Source organism: Channa argus, chromosome 2, assembly GCF_033026475.1.
Source record: "Channa argus isolate prfri chromosome 2, Channa argus male v1.0, whole genome shotgun sequence".
Classification (NCBI taxonomy): Eukaryota; Metazoa; Chordata; class Actinopteri; order Anabantiformes; family Channidae; genus Channa; species Channa argus.
In genome coordinates, this window is record NC_090198.1 from 30,918,416 (window position 1) to 30,938,870 (window position 20,455).

Below are 20,455 nucleotides of genomic sequence, written 5' to 3' on the forward strand. Positions count from 1 at the left end.
GCTCAGTTGGATTTGATGCCTTCCCGGCTTGATTTGCATCCTCAGGGAGGAGAGTGAAATACAGCAGCATCTCCCCTTATTAGGATCATCAGATTAATCAGTCCAGCAATAAATCTCTCTTCACTTCACGAAGCAGTCTTTTGTCTCTTTGCACCATATTTAATCTTTTATTGGTAATAAACATAAAAGCTGCACAATAGGCTAATGTTCACATCAACATTATGACTAAATGATAATAAATCTGGAGGCTGTTAGAGTAGAGTTTTAACTCAGTGTCATATAGAAAACAGACACTATCTTTAGTGTCTTGTTTGTTGGCTTCATATCTTCATCACTGTGAAAAACCCACTTTGAGTCAAAAGGTCGAAGGAAAGTTTGGGAGTTTTCCATGTCTGTGCCGTCTGTGTTTGTCTCTGCAAACATTCAGTGATCCATTGTACCTGCAGCAGCAATGTGTGAGGCCTTTTGCCATCACATCTGTGTCCAGCACTCAGGCACCAAAGAGATAATGGAGAGAAGGAGGAAACATGATCACTCCTGCACCTCCACCTGCTGTTTGTGGAGACAACTTGTGCTTCCTCACACAAGAACAGAGATCAGAAAGACTTCAGAAAGTCCACAGGTCTTTGCCACCTCAGGAAAAGCACAACCTGAGTTGGCAGCAGATGGCTAATAACATCTCAATGCTACTGTGCAGACACCATTCTGTACTCAGAGTCTGCAGAAATAACGCACTGAGGTCGGGTAACAGGAAGAGAAGAAAAACCCAACCACTGTCCTCTGACGTCACGTTTAGGCTGGAAAGTTTCTCAAAATAATGTTTTCCAAGTTGTAAGTTCTATAAATGCTCTTTTTGTCTGGTTCCCCTAACATGGTTTGGTTGGTCTGCTAAGCTTTTCATGTCTGCCGGTGTGTTTCCCAGTGTAACGTCATCTAGTGTGAATAACTTAACATGTCCATCCCTTTATAACATCAGTGGACCCATCTTCTGATGGATACTTCCAGCAGAATAGTGCACCATGTCATGTAGCAACAAACCTGAACCTGACACTGAGTTCACTGTTGTTACTATAACAATAATAATATATTTCCTTTAAAAAGTGATTCATGCCATCATGAATGATAATGTGTGTCTACTCTGATAATAGAGATACTTGATATTCGGGATGTTTTTAAACCGCTTTTCCGAAACTGAGTACAAGTACTTTTTGGTACTCACCAATACAGAGTACAAGTACTAAAGTTAAACAAATTCTGCAAGAATGGAAAACCATGTGTGTTCTTCTGCCTAGACAAATGTGTTTAATGAACGGAGCAACTGTGGCTGTAAAGAACAAAAAGAAAAAGAAGAAATACAATCAAATTGGGATGTGTCCCTACTTGAGGTAGGTGAAAGAATAATTCAGAAGTTATAAATTAGGTAGAGTAAAATATGTCAGAGCTACAAATATTGGTTTGCCTATTTCCACCTTAAGTGTTCGGAGTTAATTACATTTTTAGACCTTCATCTGCTTCCATACATCCCCATTTCTTTTCTCTCTGTATAAACAGCAGAACGTGTTTTTTTTCCGCAGCAGAAATGTAAATTAGCGAGTGTTGCTGGAGGTAAAATTAGCATCTTTAATTAAAAAATTAGCAGCAAACAAACAATGCAAAACATACGAACCATTAAAGGAAAAACAACCTGGAGGAGCAGCAGCAGAGAAATCGTTTTATCTTTGAATTAATGTGAGGCTGCATCCCAAATATGTGTCTATGTGAGTCTACTGGGGTGTCATTAATAACCAATATTTTTCCATCAAATACTTTGATGCAGCAAACACTGACGATCCGGATCGTTCTCAGGAGAAAACTGACACTGACTTTATTATGGAAATACGAGTACTTTTAATTTGGCCATTTTGACTCTTAATGAGTAAAGACATTTACTTTTTATTCACTTTATAGTTCTACACCTTTACAGTTCAGAGAGAATTATGTTGGTTTTTTTTACATTTATCTCACAACTTTAGTCACTATACCGTGTGATTTATTTTTTTTAAATCAAGGAACCACAGGTTTTGTATTTATCTGAAAGGTATATAATTATTAAAAAGATAGAACGTATTTAAAAGCTGCAAACTAGGCCTCATATTTCTCTAGTCAGTACTGAAACGCTCACTGATATAAATCAGTCTGTGTGTCTCTGCTGCCCTCTGGTGGTCGTTTGCTCAAACAGTAACAACAATCACAAACAGTTGAAATTTGTTTTATTTCAGAAACAGAAAATGCTCAGACAGACGGAGGTGACACGATCTGATCTGTGTAAAACAACAAGTTTTAATACTGTAAGAAAGATCTGCAGTCAGCTAACATTTCAAACCCAGCGGCCTTCAGACAGAGGTGAGGTATCAGTCGTCTCCTCCACACAGGCTGAGCAGGGCCTTCTGGTAGTCTCCTTTAGTGTGCTCCTAACACACACACACACACACACACACACACACACACACACACACACACACACACACACACACACAGTGCGGGACGATTTGTCATATTTTACTTGGTAAAAGTATGAATACTGCAATATAAAAATTAAAAAGGTACAGCATTATGAGCAGTAGTGAAAAGTACCTAAGTACATTTACTCAAGTAATATTCTCTCTCTCATTGTTAAGCTATTTGTACTTGGTATTTCATACTTTTAACTTCACTACATTTTAGAGACAAATCTTGAATTTTTACTCCACTACATTTATGGTATAAGTATAGTTACTTTTCATATTCTATGTATATGTATAAAATACAGTAAAGTATGTCGACAAAGTTTCATTATGTTTTATACTTGTAAATGAGACTAAGTACACACTTACACAGCAATAAGCAAAGACAGATGTATCTTATAAACACTATTCAGAAAATTTTGTGTATGATTCAAAATTAAAACAAGAGTTTTGTTTTGTTGAATAAACCCTTTTCAAATAAAATGCTTTCTTTAGATAAGATAATAGTGATTTTTCTACTTAAATATCTCTCACATGTACAAATAAACCAATGCGTTTTTTAAGATTTTATAACTGTAATAAAACTAAAAGCCACGAAGTTATAATATTTGGGCTTTATAAAAAATATACTTATTTGTACTTTATTTATTTATTTGAAATTTCCTTTCAGAAACAGCAACTTGTTATACAATTATTTATTTGTTCTGATATAATTATTATCAGTACAATTTTCAGTAAAAGTACCTGAAAATGAGAAAAAAGAAAAAGGAATTTTTCCACCATGTCTGTAGCAGATTCCTGTGCATTGTGTTTACTTGTCTTTGTTTGTGTAGGATTTACCACAAACACACACACACACACACACACACACACACACACACACACACACACACACACACACACACACGCACACACACACGGACTCACACACACACACACACACACACACACACACACGGACTCACAGCGATGGTCTGGTACAGCGATTTCCTGTACTGCCTCTTGAACTCTGCTCTGATCTTCATCAGGTCGACTTCACAGCGAGAAACCATGATCCTGGTCACCACCTTCTCCTTTGCCCCTTTACTCTGTCAAGGAAAACACAGATCTCCAGCATTAACATGGTCAGTAGGTTTTTTTCTTGTTATTGACTGAAACAAATTAAAAAAAAAAAAAAATTACCTTCATGGCTTCGCTGAGTCTGTTGGCAAAATACAGCTGCCTGTTTTCGAAGCACTCCACTGTGAAGAGAAGACAGATCCAGCTTTAATACATCATTAAGTGCACGTTTCTTTTTAGTTAAAGCTTCAGTCTCATTTTATTTCTACATTTTACATATAGATGTAATAAGTGGTTGGTGCTTTTCAGTCATCAAACCTGATTTTACGCCACACTTAACTAATAACGATAACTAACATCCCAGCAGTGTCCTGGAGCCGACTTTCACATATATTCGGTTTTTTGTACACATACATCTGAGTTTGTAGTGGAAATGTTAGCAACTCTCATGGGAGGGATCGATTATGTCTTAGCTTGAACATCAACAGGACAAAAGAGTCCGTAATCTGCTGCCATCTGCGGTGAAATGACTGAAATATGTACTGAGTTAAATGTCTTGGCGTTTTATTAGAGCCACATGTGAACATCACAGTGTACTGGTCCTTTAAAAGCAGCCTGGTACTGATGAGGAGTTTGAGAATTTACCCAAAGTGAGGAAGGACTTCTCCAGATCTCCCTTCACCTCCTTCCTGATGCTCTCCTTCATGTCGTAGGGGCTGTAGCTCTTATACCTGTCAAACACTGCACACACACACACACAACACACGTGAAAACAGGAACTGTAAGAAAAATGCTGCATTGGTGTTTAACTTAAAAAAGTCACAGTTAGACTTAAGAAAGATATGATAAATGGAAAACCGTAACATTGGCATCGGACATAAAAGCAACGTTGTTAAAACTGAAAGGAAAAAACATCGAGTAAATATCAGGAGAAAGTTTGGAATTGAACTTAAAGCCTTTCTAAGTTCAATGTGCTGATGTAATATTTTAGATCAGGCTTCGTACGGGTGCTGAAATTCCTTGAAAATGCTTTAACCTGAATGTTGTTTTCAAGGCCTGAAATGTGCATGAATTTTGGATAAAGTGCTTGAAAATGCTTGAAACATTAACTGTAGGTCTTTCACAATAAATAGCAGCGTAACATTAAAAGTGTTAGTCCAGTCTGTTTCCATGTGTCACCCAACACACTGAGACTGCGCCAACATTCTGGGAGGTTGTTGTTTTATTAACTGCCAGCTGGTGAATTCTCAGGCTAAATGACTGACAGGTCCTGTGTGTGTGTTAGTGTGGTAATGCTAGTATTTCAGGTCAATTATGACCTGCTCATTTCTGAAATATGACGTTAGTAACTTTCTGCACCGGAAAAGTTCAGCAAACGTCATCCATACCTGCATGTTGGCCAACTTATGCCTGACATGCAGGAAGGGCATCCAGCAGAAAAACTCAACGTGCGTAACACGTCCCACTAGGGACCCCTGACTGGAAAAGCCGAATCCCGTTGATCTTTGATTCATTTTAAGTCGCATGGCCAAAACATTAGAACCATGTCTTAATATAATTCACTCCAGTATGACTCCACCACCAGCTATGAAGATTTTATTTATTAACATAAATTTAAAACAAAATTCTTTTAATAATGAACAGATAGTAGAATTATCACCTTTCTGACAGTTTCAGACAACATAAAAAATAAGAACAATGTAACCGTGTAAATGTAGAATTCAAGGCAGCTGTCGCATTAAATTGCACAGGTGGTCATAATGTTATGGCTAATATCTTGGCACTTGTTTGTGTTGTTTCTTTACAACACAAAGACAAATGTTCTTATTTTTTACATGTTTGTGTTGTCAGTGCTGAAGGTGTGGTTCACCTTTCTGCAGGTGGGGGACGCTCCTCTGGGACATAATGCTGATCCAGGTCATCACATCAGTTCCCTTCCTCTTCACTCCGGCTTCATACAGACTCTGAGAGGGTCACATGAGACAAAGAGGATTTCAGTTAATCACTGAATGATTCATGAAATACTGATCATCATCAAACCAGCTCATCAGAACAGAACTGCTACATTTTTTCCACAGGTTTCAAAGAATCTTTCTATATAAATATGTAGATGCTTGGACTCACTCTGGCGTCATCATCAATCTTCTCATAGTCGATAACGTTGGAGGGTTCATCTCTCTTTGTCTGTGAATTAAAAAAACGTTGATGTGTTTTCCAATGTCTGAAAATATTTTTAACATGACACACTTCAAAAGAATTAAATGTTTAGAATATTTATAATACTTTGATAACCCAATCATAATTATCAATCATAATTACATATGAAATATTAAAATGCTTAAAACAATCAAACAGAACTGTTCTCGATATGAAAATGATCTGGTTGTATATGTAAAACTGGATCGATCCAGAATCAACAGGGATTTGTTATTTATTAAGACCAGGATCTGTCCTGGGTCCTGGACTCACCTGAACCAGAGCCAGCAGAAGTTTGGCAAAGTTACCGGATGTGTCTCCTGCGATGTCTTTTTCCAAATCCTTTTTGAACACTACAGAGAAAAGTACAAATACAGATACTCTGAGTAAACTCATGCTAAAGCTAATATTAGCCCCAACAGCTCAGACACTTAGTTAGTGTTACGTTAGTTAGCTGCAGCATTTCACTCGCTAAACGATAAATATCATTGTTAAGATTATTAACAGGATTCCAGATGAAAATGTGGAGTTTTTTTTGGGGGGGGGGGGGGACCTGTGGCTCCATGCAAACACTAATGGGAATAAAACTAAATAATCCTGCAGCTTTTCTAAACTTTCCACACAATATTAGACTGAAGTACAAATAAATAAATGTGAAAAAAATCTAATTATGATTTAGCAAAAAGCCCGGAAACATTATGTGTTAAACATTTTTAAATTACTTTTTACCGTGATAAAACTTTTGGGATTCAATTCAATTTTCCATTCAGTTTTACTTAAAAAATTTTAAATGTATTTTTGTTTCAGTTGGAATTAGTTTAGTTAAGTGTTGTGCAAAAATAATCTATGGATCACATTTTACACTTTCAGATTAACCTTGTGTATTAGTTTATTCTTGACTACAATAGTGTTTCAAATTAATCTTTTGTGGGTTTTGATAATAGTATATAACATCTATAATATATCTGTATGTGCACTGAATAATCTATAATCATGAAACTAATGAATGAATATGTTTGTTTTTCCTGTTCATTCCTCATTGTGGGTGTAAGTCTTTATTTCCTTTTGTGACTGACACTGAAGGTTTCCAGAAGAACACTCACTGTCTTTGTAAACCTTCTTGATCTCCAGCAGTTCTTTGTTGCTTCTGGAGCAGACGATCTCGATGAGGGTCTCCTCATCTGTCCCCAGCCCCTGCACAAAAACACCACGAGCTAAGACCAGGTAGCACATGTTTTATGTAGCACTGCTTTTTATGACACCGTCAAACTAAATGGATACGGGCTTTTTTTTCCAAGCATCAAGAAGGTAAAACACTTTGGATATGTCTCAGTTTTCTCATAGCTGTGTGCGTCTTCCATAGATGTCAGTGGCTCACATTGCTCTATAAATTCTTGTTTCAGTCATAATAATAAACAAACTAAATGCAAATGTTAGCATCTGACCTTCATGGAAGCGTTGAGCTCGGAGGCATCGTACTGAGCGGTGTTCTTCATCAGACCCAACATCAGATGCTCCAGGGAGCCAGAGAGCGCCCCCTTCAGGGCTGTGTTCAGATCCTGAAAATGAACACAGGCATTAAAACAGGCAAGAAGTGCAATACAATGTTTTAATGCATAACAATTTATTTTCTTGTTAAAATGTTCAAGCCTGGTACCTAATTGATTACATTTAGGCAGAAGTCCGTGTAGGAAAGTCCAGAAATACAAAACTCCTTAATTCCAAAATTATCGTCAGAATAAAGCACAGATGAGGCTCCAAGTCTGCAGCCCCCAAATCACTAAATCCACCACTAAACTAAGACCAATGACTAGAATAAAGCTCCTGAAGGATCTGGTGGTTCAGTCTAACACCACATAAACATGTATAATGAGAAACATTTTCCACCTTCTTGGCGAGTCGTTCGTACTCGAAGGCGATCTCTCTTCTCTGGTCGCAGCTTCGTCTGGTCAGGATGTCAGTGATGGTCTGTTCATCCACCCCTGCAAGGAACAGATGATGGAGAGAGTCATGTTTGTGTCCTATGTTTAGAGTTGTTCATCAGCACACTCATTTTAAGTAGCATGATAATAATCATAATGATAATTGTTATATAGTATCTTCCCTGTTCAGTGATGAACATGGTTGAACATGGATTGGTGGTTGGGTATTCGTGTTACTCTGGGTTTGGGTTCAGTTTTTCTATGGAACTATTTTAGTGCATTTTGGGAACTTGACCCCACACACGGCCTCCTGATAAATAAACTGATAATTTCTCTACTCGTAATAAACAAAAACAGAAATGATTTGTCATTATCAGTTTTATGGCTCCATATTGCTGCAGCAGGCATCACCTGGTGATGTGGTTTGACATAAGACAAACTTTTTCAGTTTTAAAAAACTTCTAACACTTTCATTGTTCTTTAATATTAATGCTGCCGCTTCTTTGTGCTGATCAGAAATAAATGCAGGGTCCGTTATTGTCCCTGTCCACAGCCAAAAAAACACACACGTGATACTAACACAGGAGTTGAATTTGGAAGATCAGTTCTCTAGTTTCCAGTAAATGTTTTTGCTCCTGATGCCTCCAGTGCCTTCATGTTGTTTCTGTGACAAACTCAAATGAAAGCAGCCAGTGGGTCTTTGTGGAGACTGCATGGTAGAATCCTGTGATTAACAGCAGCTGTTTCTTTGTTTCATAATGGTGGAAACTCTTCCCTCTGCTCAGGGACGTCCTGCTTTTCCTGCAGCTCACATACAGGAAGCTGAGTCACAACGAAATCCCTGCAGCCGCGCACACAAACGGAGATGGAGGAGTCTGACCTGCACGATGTGCTTCAGAGGATGGATTACCTCACACAGTTCAGCACAGTGCGGTGCTCTGCGCAGGTTTTTAAGTGAAATCTGCAGAGAATTCCTCCAACGTGAGTCAGTTTCCAGTCAGAAAACCTGCTGCTGTGGTTTGACCAGCTCAGACATGGACAGGAGCCAGTCAGGGATCTGATATCGAACTGTAACAGCATCAAATGTGCTGAGAGAGACAGGGCAGGAATCTGCTTCCATAGGCAGAGCTCACGTAAAAATAGGATACAAGCTTTTCTAAAGAACGCAGTGCAGAAAAAACAGGCTTTTTTCTGATTATCAACACTGTCGCAAATCAGGATTTGGGTGTTTGACCAAATGCTGTGTTTTGGTGCTTTTTTCATCAAACACTGTCACCTATTTGTCCATTCATGGCTCTGACTCCATCATGTTTCCACTCAGTAACAGAAATTAATGAGGGTTTCATTTGTCTCACTTAACCCAGTGGTTCTCAGTCCTGGTCCTCAAGGACCCGTCCTCTGATGGTTCGTGTGCAGTCCATCAGAAACTGGAAGACACCACTTCACGTTGTTTTCCCCCACTTCACCGTCATCTGAGTTGGTGTCTTCCAGCTGCTGATGGACTGAACACACCTGATGCAGGTTAAAAAAACAAGCTTTTGTGCCAATTGAAACACTCTGCTCACTGAAACTCATATCTTGTGATGGAGAAGCCAGGTCTCAGTTGCGTAGCTCAGAGTCTGTGGTGTCGTGTTGATGGGCTGCCTCACCTTTAGTTTTGATGGCCGTCTCGATCCTGGCAGCATCTTTGGCTGGGTCAAAGTCCCGTGCTGGCACCACAGTGGGATATTTGGGCTCTTCTTCCTACAGAGGACAGAGACACGTGTCATCCCCGCTGCTGACACAGGTCCACTTCCCTTATTAAGACTTAAATACACAAAACGCACATTTCTGGCTGTGATTTAATTTACTCGTTGTTCTTTACTGTCCGACACAGATTTCACTGCCAGGTGTGTCTCAGATATTATACAGGTGTCGCAGCTGGAACATTGAACAGCCATAGTCTGGCTGGGCCCAGTTGAGCCAAAATACTTGCTTACGTTTCAGGACGTGATTAACGTTTAGGAACGGTCATGGAAAAAAAAAAAAAGATTTCACATTGGACTCCAGCCTTGGTTTCCAGTCGTAAAGTCCAGTGTTTTTGGACCTAACCCTCGTCCTAACACAGTCGCTCTGTAACCACTTCACCGTTTCCCCCCCTGCTCACGTCATTAGAGGACATTTAACATGTTATTGTTGGTGGTAACTGCCAATACTTTTCATTTGTCCTGTACTTTGGTTAAAGGTCGAATAGCTGAAAAACGTAACCACATTCCCGTCAGCCTTTGCTCTCTGCCGCAGCTTAGATACACTGCGAACAAAAAGATGGTGCACGAACGTTAGATCTGCTACATGTGTCTCAGTATCACTGAGCTTTTACGCCCTAACTCGGTTTAGTGTCTCTGCTCAGTGCAGAATGCACAGCTCACAGCACCAGGAGACCACGGTGAACCCAGAATGACGAGTTCTCACATCAAATTTCTAGAAAAACATCTTTTTCTGTGTTTGGATGAAAAGATAAATACAATCAGCAGACAGATGAAGGGTTTCTGCAGTGAAAACGTTTCCATCTGTGAACGTTTTACTGTGTCAGAATGAGTCACTGACTATCTCTGCAGGACTTTATCCTGACTATCTGTGATTGTTGAGATGAACTCTGAGTGGAGAACAATCTACACCTTCACGACAGCTGTAAAACCCATAGATCCTTTCAGGGCTTCAGACAGGAAAATTATCGATGATAAAATCCCTGTGGGAAAGAGACCAAGTTCATGTTCTGATAATATAACACTGACAGTTTCACCTTCTTCACCTCCGTAGTAAATGATGGTGAGGTGATTTTGAGGTGATTCGGTTTGTGATGTAGATCTGTTTGGGTGTTAGTGGGACTTTTTTGTTGCAATCCCAGAGCGACCTCGACAATGCAGCACCACCCTGATAGATACAGGGTACTGAATAATGTTTGAAGCTGACTCACCCCTCCGTACGCCAGCGTCAGTTGGCCCAGAAACTCGGAAACCAGCGCCATGATGAGTTAATCTGCAGAGACACAGGTTAGAGCAGCTGAAACCAACCGTCCTCAGTTATTCAGTCTGTGAATGTTACACTCACCTACTGATTTTCATTATCAGCCAATCTGCTGATCACTTTATCATTTACAGAAGAGCAAGAAACATTGAAAATCACATTGTCTCACAGTGACTTGATTTATCTGAAGAGATCCAGTTACTTCAGACAGCAGCAAACAATCATCTTAAACACAATCACATGAAAACTGTTTAAACTGGGTTAAAAACAACTGATTTTTCTTTTTTATTCAGTGGACTGACGCCTGTTTGTTGACTTAGTGTTTTAAGATCACTCCGGAAATTTCAGTCAAACTAAAATGTTTGTTGAAGAAAAAAATTTCTTCAATGTTCACATTGAATTAAATTTATACAGAATTTTATTTTTTTTTTGTTTTATGTATTATTATTTCTACATTTAATATATTTTGATTTTTGTTTTTTGCTTATAGGACACGTTTTTACTCTCCTGACTATTTTTTAATTAATTTCATTGTTTCATTTATTTTTATTGTATTTGGTTATTTTGTTTTCATTTCATTAACTCTAAGTGGACGTTAGTAACTAGGAACATTTAGTAATGTAATGATATTTCTGCTACTTCAAACTTGAACTTACCACTACTTTTCTTTACTGTACGTTTTTGACAGTGTTAGTAATTAATTACTCTTCAGATTTGCATAAATTATGCAAAATACATTGTAATCAGCTCCATCTTTACCAGCTGATGAATACATTAAAAATCCGCTCCAATAAAATCATGTTGACATGAACTGGATCCTTCTTCTTTTCTACTCATGACCTTAACTACTGCTGCTTATCCAAGTAACTTCTACTTATACCAGCACACAAACAAAGAGCTGCAGAGTCCAGATTAAGAGTCCAGCAGGCTGTAAACCTGTTTGAGTGGGAGCTCAGATAGGTGTGTTTGATTTATTGACTGGGGCATGCCAGAGGGCATTTCTGAGGGGAGGCTGCAGATAGGAACATGGATCACAGTGCAAACACAAGTATGTTATGAAATTACTCAACACACACTGTGTTGTAAAATGATTAGTAAACTCTGAACAGAGGAGGACACCAGAGTTTACTCTCTTGAATCACACTGGATATGTGTCTCAACCTTTGATCCTCCTACAGTATGTTAACAGGAAGTGTGTGAGGGTCAGCGTTTTTCATTACTTAGCAACAGGCAGCACAAACAGCACAAACAGTTCTGAAGTTCCAGTCCAACAATCTTTCATCTGTTTGCTGTGATTTCACACTAACGTCTCATTTGAAAATGTTCTTACACAGAAATGCAGTTGAGGAGGACACATTCCCAAGCTTAACCTAAGCTAAAGCAACAGTAAAACTGTGTAGAAGTACTTACAACTAAGAGGCCTGCTTTGATACAGTATATTTTACATGATGAGTTTGTTAATGCAGCATTTCCTTGAGGTTCCCAACATGGACATGAAATGGCAGCAGCCATCTTTGGGAGTGGATGGCTCCATTTGTCTCTGCTTCGGAGAAGAAAATTAACTAATTCTACAGTGAACATCTTTCATCCTCATAACTGGAAGGATTTAAATTGTAAATTGTAGAACATGTAGACTCACAATTTGCTCTTGCAATTGAGTTCAGTACTTCATTAAAGACCCTTTGTAAGGTCAGTGTGTCAGAGGACGAGCAGCAGACAGCAGGAGGTCAGATGCCATTTTCTCCTACTGTGACAACATTACACTATGTTTCCATTGCTTCTCAGCACAGGTCAGACAGTTAGGGACTGTCCCTGAACAGGGTCCTTTTAGCCCTGAGCGGGGACTTCCAGGCTGCATGGTCACAAGTTTATGGTCTATTGAGACTTGCAGGGCTGCAAATAATGGGCTTGTTTTTTAAAGCTTTCTAATCATGGAAATCATGAGAAAAAGCAAAAGTGAAAAAAACGCTTTCTACGATTCCTCCGCTTCCATTAAGGTGCAGCAGTTATTAGTTAAAAGCTCTGCTGTGTCTTCAGAACTTCCACTCCAAAGTTTTGTCCCCTGATCAATACTTGGTGCTTTTGGTTTATGGATTAAAACACTTATTCTGAAGGCTAGAATTGAAAAGTTTCTTGTGTGCACAAAAATATTCAAGTCCATGCTTTCATCATATTTATGTGAGTTGTTTTTGAAACAGCCAACACACTTCACACTTAGTTAATCATGTCTCTGCATTTAGCAGGCTTCAAAATAAAAACCTACATTAGGAACATTTTCTTATTCCTGCTAATTCTGTTTTCATATTCCTGCAGTTTGAATTACACGTTAGTGTTGTCTTCATTGTCTCTTCTGTGGACGCCCATGAACCAGCAGCAGGGGACAGAAGTAAAGAAAAGAAACGAGTTTCAGACTTTGTGGAGTCTTATAAACTAGATAATGAGTGCAGCCCTCCATCACCGCTCTGTAATCCTCCCTCAGTAAACGGCATGAACATGATACTCTGCTAATGACAAGCAGGCCGAGAGCAGAGCAGGTCTACTGGGAAGACTGTACCCAGCCACACCCAGCCACCAGCAGCATGAGTTTCCACGTCTTAAAACATTTCATATGACCGAGGATTATTCAGACTCACCACTTTGTTCCACATGTGTTTCTTGCAGCTAAAAGAACCAGAAGCAGTTACACACGTTGCGTTGGCTGAGAGCAGCGATTAAATATTCTCCCAGCACAGTAAAACTAAATCTCTGCACAAACTCACAGCTGTAGCTCTGCTTTTTCTTACCTTCAGAGAGCAGCAGCAGAGAGGCAGCAGAGAGGCAGCAGCAACACCAGCAGCTCCGTTATGATCCAGGAGGGGACAGGGTGGGGTGTTTAAATACCAGCTGACTCACACACACACACACTCCTCTCTGCTCTATTACACTGTCTGAATGACTCAGTGCTCAACACAGTGAACTCTTAGACAGAAATTCCTCAGTAAGGTTCAAATCACTGCCCCTGCTGTGTGTCATACTCAGGGATAAAACTGATGCTGTATCATCAATGCAACTGTCTCCTACAAATTAACTTTTCATAAAACTCAACTGCAAAGTCAAATTGGATCATTACAACTGAATTCTCCATTTACAGCCACAAACGAGGCAGAAGTGATTATTTAAATATAGCTGTTGATACTGACGCCAAGTCTAAATTTACACCACGGCATTTTTTTTAGCTTCTCCTCTGGCTGTTTGTCCCCACACAAGTTGCATTTTAGGTCACTGAAAACAAACTTTTTGGAAAAGGTCGGAAGGTTTTCAGAGTTCTCAACATTATCTTCATTCCAATCTAGTGATGGCGTTAACTGGATGCAAAGGATTATGGAATATGTGGGCAGTGAACCGTCCACATGTTGGAGCCTTTGTTGGCAGGTGGTTGCCAGGCTGCTTTTGGAAATGGCCCAGCCTTGTTGCAACAGTGGGACATTATTAGTCTAAAAATACATTAAACATTTGTGTTGCAGGTGTGAGTCACAGGTAATGGAACACAGGTAATGACACAGACCACTTGGACTCCCACCTTCCTCAGTGCGGTCACCTCCTGCAGTGATTCACCTTTGAACTCACTGGAGGCGTCAGTGTGCATGAATGATCGCCCAAGATTCCTGTTCAGACCCATAAAACCCCTCCCCTTTCCTCTTCCCCCCACCACACCCACTTTATCACTCAGGTAAACATTACCTGGTTTCTCAGTAATAAAAGACACATTCTCTGGTTCCCCCACTTGCCCAATCTCTGTACCACCAAAAGGAAAAGACAAAGGTCACTGACCTGTTCAGAATCTGCTGTTTTGCATGTGAGACAGTGAAAATCAACACAACTGAAACTTTAGATGAACTTCCCTACAGTCTCAGAACAAAACAGGAAGTCAGAGTTTGGGCAATCACATCCAGCTGTTGGGAAGCATTTAAAATACCTCTGGCACAGTTTCAGCAACAACAATGAGCAGAAAGAACTGAGGAAGAGAATTAGCTGAACAACAAAGCTGGATCAGTGATAAAGTCTCATTTTCGTTCATAATTTTTTTACCCTAAGATCCGGTTTCCCTAACTTTCAAATTAAAATCCCAACCCTTATTTGAAAGGGTTAGAGGAAGCTTATGCTCTGGTTTAGAGTTTTAAAGATGGAAAAGATATATAGAAGTATGTGCTTTAATTAAAGGTTAGAGGAGCTTTTTCCTCTAAACCCTGTGTCTGCAGCTCCAGCCAGCAGGCTTCAAAATAAGAGTCCTCATTTAGTGGTAAGTAGAGGAGCTACTTGGGTTTTGTTTATGGTGCTCGTATATTTTGGAATGATTTGGACACAGTCCTGTGTTTCTGATAAAAAGATTAATACATACACATGTTTCTGTTTCAGCACTTTTTACAACACTGCAGCAGTTAGTAATTGTTCTTAATTAGATTAATGTCTAACTGTTTTCTTTTCTATTTATATAAATTTAATTTGTCCACTAAACACACATTGGCGGTTCGATCCCCACCTCCTCCAAATGTCAAAGTGTCCTTAGCTCCAGTGCTTTGGGGACCAAAATGGTAGAAAAGAAAAGAAGTGTAAGTGGAGACCATTTACCAAAGTTCAGATTAGATCACTGTCCACAGTAAATGAGGAATTTCTGGAAGTTTTGTAGCTTTTTCCTTGTTGTGATTGTGTAACCAGTAGCATCTGAAGGGCTTTAAGTCGGGTTATGATCATAAGAATGTGTAATGAATCTATGGGTCTGTGGTGTCTGTAGACTCACACCAAGTAACAGACAAGTGCATTTCCTGCCTGTTTTCTGAAAGCAGCCCCAGAAAGGTCCAGTGAGAAACTCTTCAGCATGGTGTCCATTAGACCTAAGGACAGCTCATTCTCTGTTGTTGCCTGTTAGAACCATCATAAAAAGTCTCTTTTTACTGTCTAACTTTCAGGATTTCAAAGACACAGTGAGTTTCCACAGGTTTCTGCTGCTTAAGTTCCTATCGGACTAAAGACCAGTTCCCAGCTGAAACTAGTTGAGTATTAAAGCTATTAAAGCTCAAAGATTGTGACTGTTTGTGACCCTCTTCAAATTCTGAAGCTGTAAGTGTTGAAGACATTTGGACATTTTTTTATGTTTGGTAGCTTGTGCTGCTCTCTGACGCAGTGAGACAGTGGGACAGTCAGTGGGACATTTGCTGTAGACACTGTGTGAGACATTTCCAAGAGGTTTAATGAGAGCAGCAGGTTGGACAGTGGTAAAGTAGGACGTTTCTCTAACATCAGCTGTGTGTGTTGTTGGCCTACACAGGGTCTCCATGATCTCTCCTGGTGTGTGTTTAATACTAACGTAGTTTACCACAGAGACATGTCCTCATGGTACATGTGGAAAAGACTGTGGGACAGAACAGTCCATCATTTGCTTGATAAGCTCCAAAAAAAGCAGAGACATGTTGTTATGTGTTGAATATCAGTGGATCTCCTATCTCCTATCCTGTCACAGAACCTTCTCCTTCCAGAGGCCTCAAAAAGCTCTGCTTCGTCCAGCTTCTTGTGTTACATGCTGAAGCTTAACGTACCCATTACATCAGTGATCGACGCTCAAAGCTTTCAGTGTAGTTCAATGGAAACTTCAAGAGATGCTTCAGGAGACTCTGGCATGAGACGTTGTGCTATTTAATTATGATCGTTACACAATGTGGAGCATCTGGTTACCATTGTAAGGACGTATATGTGTGTGTGATGTCACTGTAGCGTTTTGTTTTTATGTAGGTAATTTTGAAACTTACCTTCACCCTGAAGTTTTTGTACCTAACCCTAACACATGTTGTCTCTTAACGTAACCTGGCCCTGGAATTGTTTTTCCTTAAGCTGGGGACACATCTGAAGACTGGACAGTTCACACATGAACAAGTGAGCAAACTGGGGGCAACACACTTAACGAGTGTTCAGGAACGAGTGGATATTCTGATGATAGACGCACTCAAATCCTGCAAGAGCAGGAAATTCACACAAGTTCTTCAGCCAAAACAAATATAGTGGCAAGTGGGTACTTTGGCTTAGAAACTAATTAAAACAGCTAAATCATGGACGTAAAGCCGAAGACAACACAGACAGAGTCTAAAGAGGGAAATGAAGGTTAAAAAAACTGTAGAAATCAACAGTACGTTCAGACCAACTATGTCCAGTGGCACTGGCACCCTGTTGTCTCCTGACAGAACCAAGTCAATCTTGGAAATTGTAATATCAGTGTGAACAAGTTGAGGGAAAATAAATAACATGTAACCACAGATGGCTGTAAGACGGAGACAGGATTGTGTCTGTCTCTCCAGCGAAATTATTAAAGTAACGTTATCACAACAGTCTGTCTTGGGGTCTTTCTGCTCCCATAGGTTTAGGCTTCCTACAGGGAAACATTGGTCTGCATGTTCATTCGGTACATTTGTTGTTCACCAGATGCCCTGCCCTTCACAACCATCCCCAATTTTTTATTTTTTTTACCAGCCTTGGGATCGGCACTGCACAGCTGGGGAGGGGGATGGGTGGTTTTGGGGTTCAGTGTCTTGGCCAGGGACACTTTAACATGTGGTCGCTGGGCGGCTACTCTAGCAAATGAGAGACTGCCACCCCTACCTGGGTTTGGCCACAACATGTAAAATACCACAAGTTCATCCCAGCAGCCATGAGGGAAACTGGACCATGGAGCTGCTCACACTGCAGACAGCAGTTGCTCAGGCCACAGTTTAGCCTCTTTCTAAAATCACTGATGCACAACTGGACTCGGGCTGAAATCAGGTTGAATTGCTACAGTGTCTGCCAGGTTTTCTATAGTACTTAATGTTATGTTCCATTCCTTAAATGTAGTTTAAAAACTGACCAAAACAGCTCCAAGACAGAGCAGAGAAAGTTTGCATTAGCCACATGCTACAATCTACAAAAAAGTTACACCAAATAGTTTACGAACCATTCACAAACGTCCTCTTCCTTTTAAAGATTGTGTAAAGCTCTGCAGGGGTCTCTCAGCAGTCATCCTCGATGAAACGAGCAAGATTAAAAATTGGATTTCTAGATTGAATGAACATGTGTACGCTTGCTAATCTGCTGCTACTGCCAAACACTAAACCCAAACACATTTTCAGCTGTATAACTGGAAGACATTTGCTTGACACCAACTGTTTGATGACTGGATCTATTTTAGAGAAGACTGGGTTTGAGCAGACACAGAATGGATACTATGGGGTTTGTATGAGGCTGGTTCACTCCTGTTATCATAAAAACCAACAGTCAAATCTGCCCACAATATCATGGTGCTCTTGTTTGGTGTGCTGCTTCACAATAAGAGCCCCCTGATGTTGTGAATGCTGAATGCTTTTGTGTCAAGGAACTGTTCGGTATCATAGCAGCTTTTCTACCAGAGTGTCCACGATTTTATTTACCGCACATTAGAAACTTCTTACAACTGCATTGCAACCTTAACAATATCTCTGTCATGATCCGACACACTTCTACCCTTTTGGACTTTTATTTTGTAGCCCCTTTTTCCCCACTTCCTAATCCTAGAACTGTTCTGTTAACTTTACCTTCATTATCCCTCATTGTTTGCACTTGCTCCCCTCACTATTTAAGTCCAGTCTTCCCCCAGTTCCCTGTCAGATCCTTGTTGTCTAACTCATAGTCACTGCTCTGTTTTCTTGGTTAACTTGATCGTTGTAATGTGAGGAAACTTACAGGCAAAGCAGTATTACTGTATGTACCATGTATGAACTGGCTGAATTTTAAAAAGACAGCCGCATGTCCTGTGACCTGGCCCAGGTCAGAGGTTTGCTGCTTTGAGTGTTAAAGTGCTTCATAATCACAGGGTTAAACAGAGTCAGTAGTTTGAAGTCATGTCAAAGGTTTTGTGAATGTTGACTGGTTTGGGTTTTGTATGAACAGTTTTGAGAAAATGAGAGATTTCAGGAAACTTAACAATTCTGGAATATACAAAGTTATTAAATTAATTTTAGGTAAACTTATCACCTCACATTTTTCTGATTTACAGGCTCACAATACAATCACAGTAGATGCAGTGCCATTTACTTTTTCTTCAAAAACTATTTCTCAGGAATTCTGTTTAAATATGAGCTTATATGTAAACTTCTTATTATGGAATACAGCAGAAACAAACAAATACAGCACGAACGGCTTTTTAATACTTTTTTATGCCTTTTTAAAAAATCGATTACATCATCAATGACATAAATGCCTTTGAAGTTTTTCCTTTGAGGTTTTTAAGGCTAAGTGGCTTTCAAGTTTGCCTAAAGTCTATTTTGTTTCTGCTGTTTCTGCAAAAACTGCTTTTATCAGCTTTGCTTCGAAAATCCTTTCAGCCCCGAAGGATTCACAGTGCAATTCCTTTTTTGGAAATGCTTTTTCATATCAAACTAGTATTTATTTGAGTGACAGCATCCTGGAACTTTGGCTTTGTTGTTGGATTAGAATGTTGTGGTGGAAACACTATGACATCTTCATAGTAACCAGGAGACAGGACCTGGCAAATTGAAAACACGGTTTTACACTTAGTCGGTGCACGGTGAGTTGAGACGTTGGACTGTGAGGACACTCCCAACTTTGGAAATTACACCGCGATACACCCGAAAAATGTGTCTAGTTGGGGCAATGCTTCACATGGAGGAGCTGTGGGATGAGAATGCGTCCCTCTGCAGAGACAAGGACGAACTCCCCCGTAACAAGCAGAAACTTCAGGCACAGATCCAGGAGCTCAAGCAAGTCAGCGTGGAGGTTCCCAAGTGGAAGCGGACCAAAAAGAAAAGGGCTCTTCAAAAAAAGAACAAGGCGCTGGTGGAAGAAAATGAGGCTCTGGTCTTAAAAGTCGCCAACCTGCAGAGTGAAAATGAGGCTCTGAAAAGTGAAGTGCAGCAGGTACTGAAGGAATGGGCTGCAGAGAAGAAAAGTTTGGATCAAAAACTGCAGGAGCAGAAAGACAAAGATGCCAAAGTCCTTCAGTCTTGCTGTGATGAACTGCAACGTGAAAATGAGAATTTGAAAAACGAACACCAGGCCTTTCGTGAGCAGAACAGAAGGTTTCAAAGTATCAGCGACGCACTGAGAGAAGAAAGACAGGCTCTGCAGTCAGAGCTTCAGGAAACCACCCAAGTCCTGGAAAACGTCATGAAAGAAAACGACACACTGCGGCAGTGGACTGATTCAAAATCTCAACTGATCAACAGCCAGAAACAAGAGATTTCCAGGCTCAAGACACAACTGGGCCCAAATAAGGATTCTAATCGCCAGGGCCAGGGTCTGAGATATGTTGCTTTTAAACAAGAATTAAGGGACTGTTATAATTACATGAGTGATCAGAACAGGTACCTCATGAAACTAAACCTGACCCTTAAAAATCAAGTTGAAGAACTCAACACAAAGTTGTATGGACAGCAGGCCGCAGGCCACAACAGTGAGATTCTCCAGGAAAAACAGCTGGAAATCACCAACCTTCAGCAAGAACTGCAAAGTGTTAGGGCCAAGTTCACCATCATGCAGCAGGAAAACCAGTGTGTGAGTGAACAGAACGAGGTTCTAGAAAGACGCCTGAAAGAGGCCAACGAGAAGAACTCTGCGACCAAAAGCAGGCTGAAGACATGGAACCTTAAACCCCCGACCCCATTTCCCCTAACTCGTAACCGCTTTTCCTCTTACCGTCCTATACCCTGACCCCCAACCACACGTCCCCAAATGTTTGAATGGGCGAATAAGAAGCAACCGGAAAGAACTTTGGGTACCGATAAGGTGGTA

The 20,455-nt window shown here is 40.1% G+C and overlaps 1 protein-coding gene across 3 annotated transcripts; it reads right to left on the reverse strand.

Annotated features, from left to right (window-relative positions):
- Nucleotides 1-2,232: 2,232 nt before the first annotated feature.
- On the reverse strand, nucleotides 2,233-13,602 carry LOC137107837 (annexin A2-A-like). Of its 3 annotated transcripts, none has more exons than XM_067491894.1 (13): nucleotides 13,450-13,602; nucleotides 10,617-10,678; nucleotides 9,310-9,403; nucleotides 7,626-7,720; nucleotides 7,184-7,297; nucleotides 6,842-6,932; nucleotides 6,012-6,091; nucleotides 5,667-5,726; nucleotides 5,413-5,506; nucleotides 4,188-4,283; nucleotides 3,666-3,724; nucleotides 3,449-3,571; nucleotides 2,233-2,450 (listed from the first exon to the last, which is right to left on the reverse strand). In XM_067491894.1, exons 2-13 carry the CDS (start codon nucleotides 10,665-10,667, stop codon nucleotides 2,391-2,393), a joined length of 1,017 nt encoding a protein of 338 aa, XP_067347995.1. In that variant the 5' UTR covers nucleotides 10,668-10,678; nucleotides 13,450-13,602; the 3' UTR covers nucleotides 2,233-2,390. The 3 variants fall into 3 exon arrangements, with proteins under 3 accessions (XP_067347995.1, XP_067348004.1, XP_067348011.1); XM_067491903.1 differs by lacking the exon at nucleotides 13,450-13,602 and adding an exon at nucleotides 13,300-13,443; XM_067491910.1 differs by lacking the exon at nucleotides 13,450-13,602 and adding an exon at nucleotides 11,426-11,519.
- Nucleotides 13,603-20,455: the final 6,853 nt, after the last annotated feature.

Coding starts and splice junctions, on each gene's coding strand:
- LOC137107837 (XM_067491894.1), bottom strand. CDS start 10,667: ATGGCGCTGGTTTCCGAGTTTCTGGGCCAACTGACGCTGGCGTACGGA. Junction 5,727..6,011: donor TTCTGCTGGCTCTGGTTCAG/GTGAGTCCAGGA, acceptor TTTAATTCACAG/ACAAAGAGAGATGAACCCTC. Junction 3,572..3,665: donor GACTCAGCGAAGCCATGAAG/GTAATTTTTTTT, acceptor TTTCCTTGACAG/AGTAAAGGGGCAAAGGAGAA.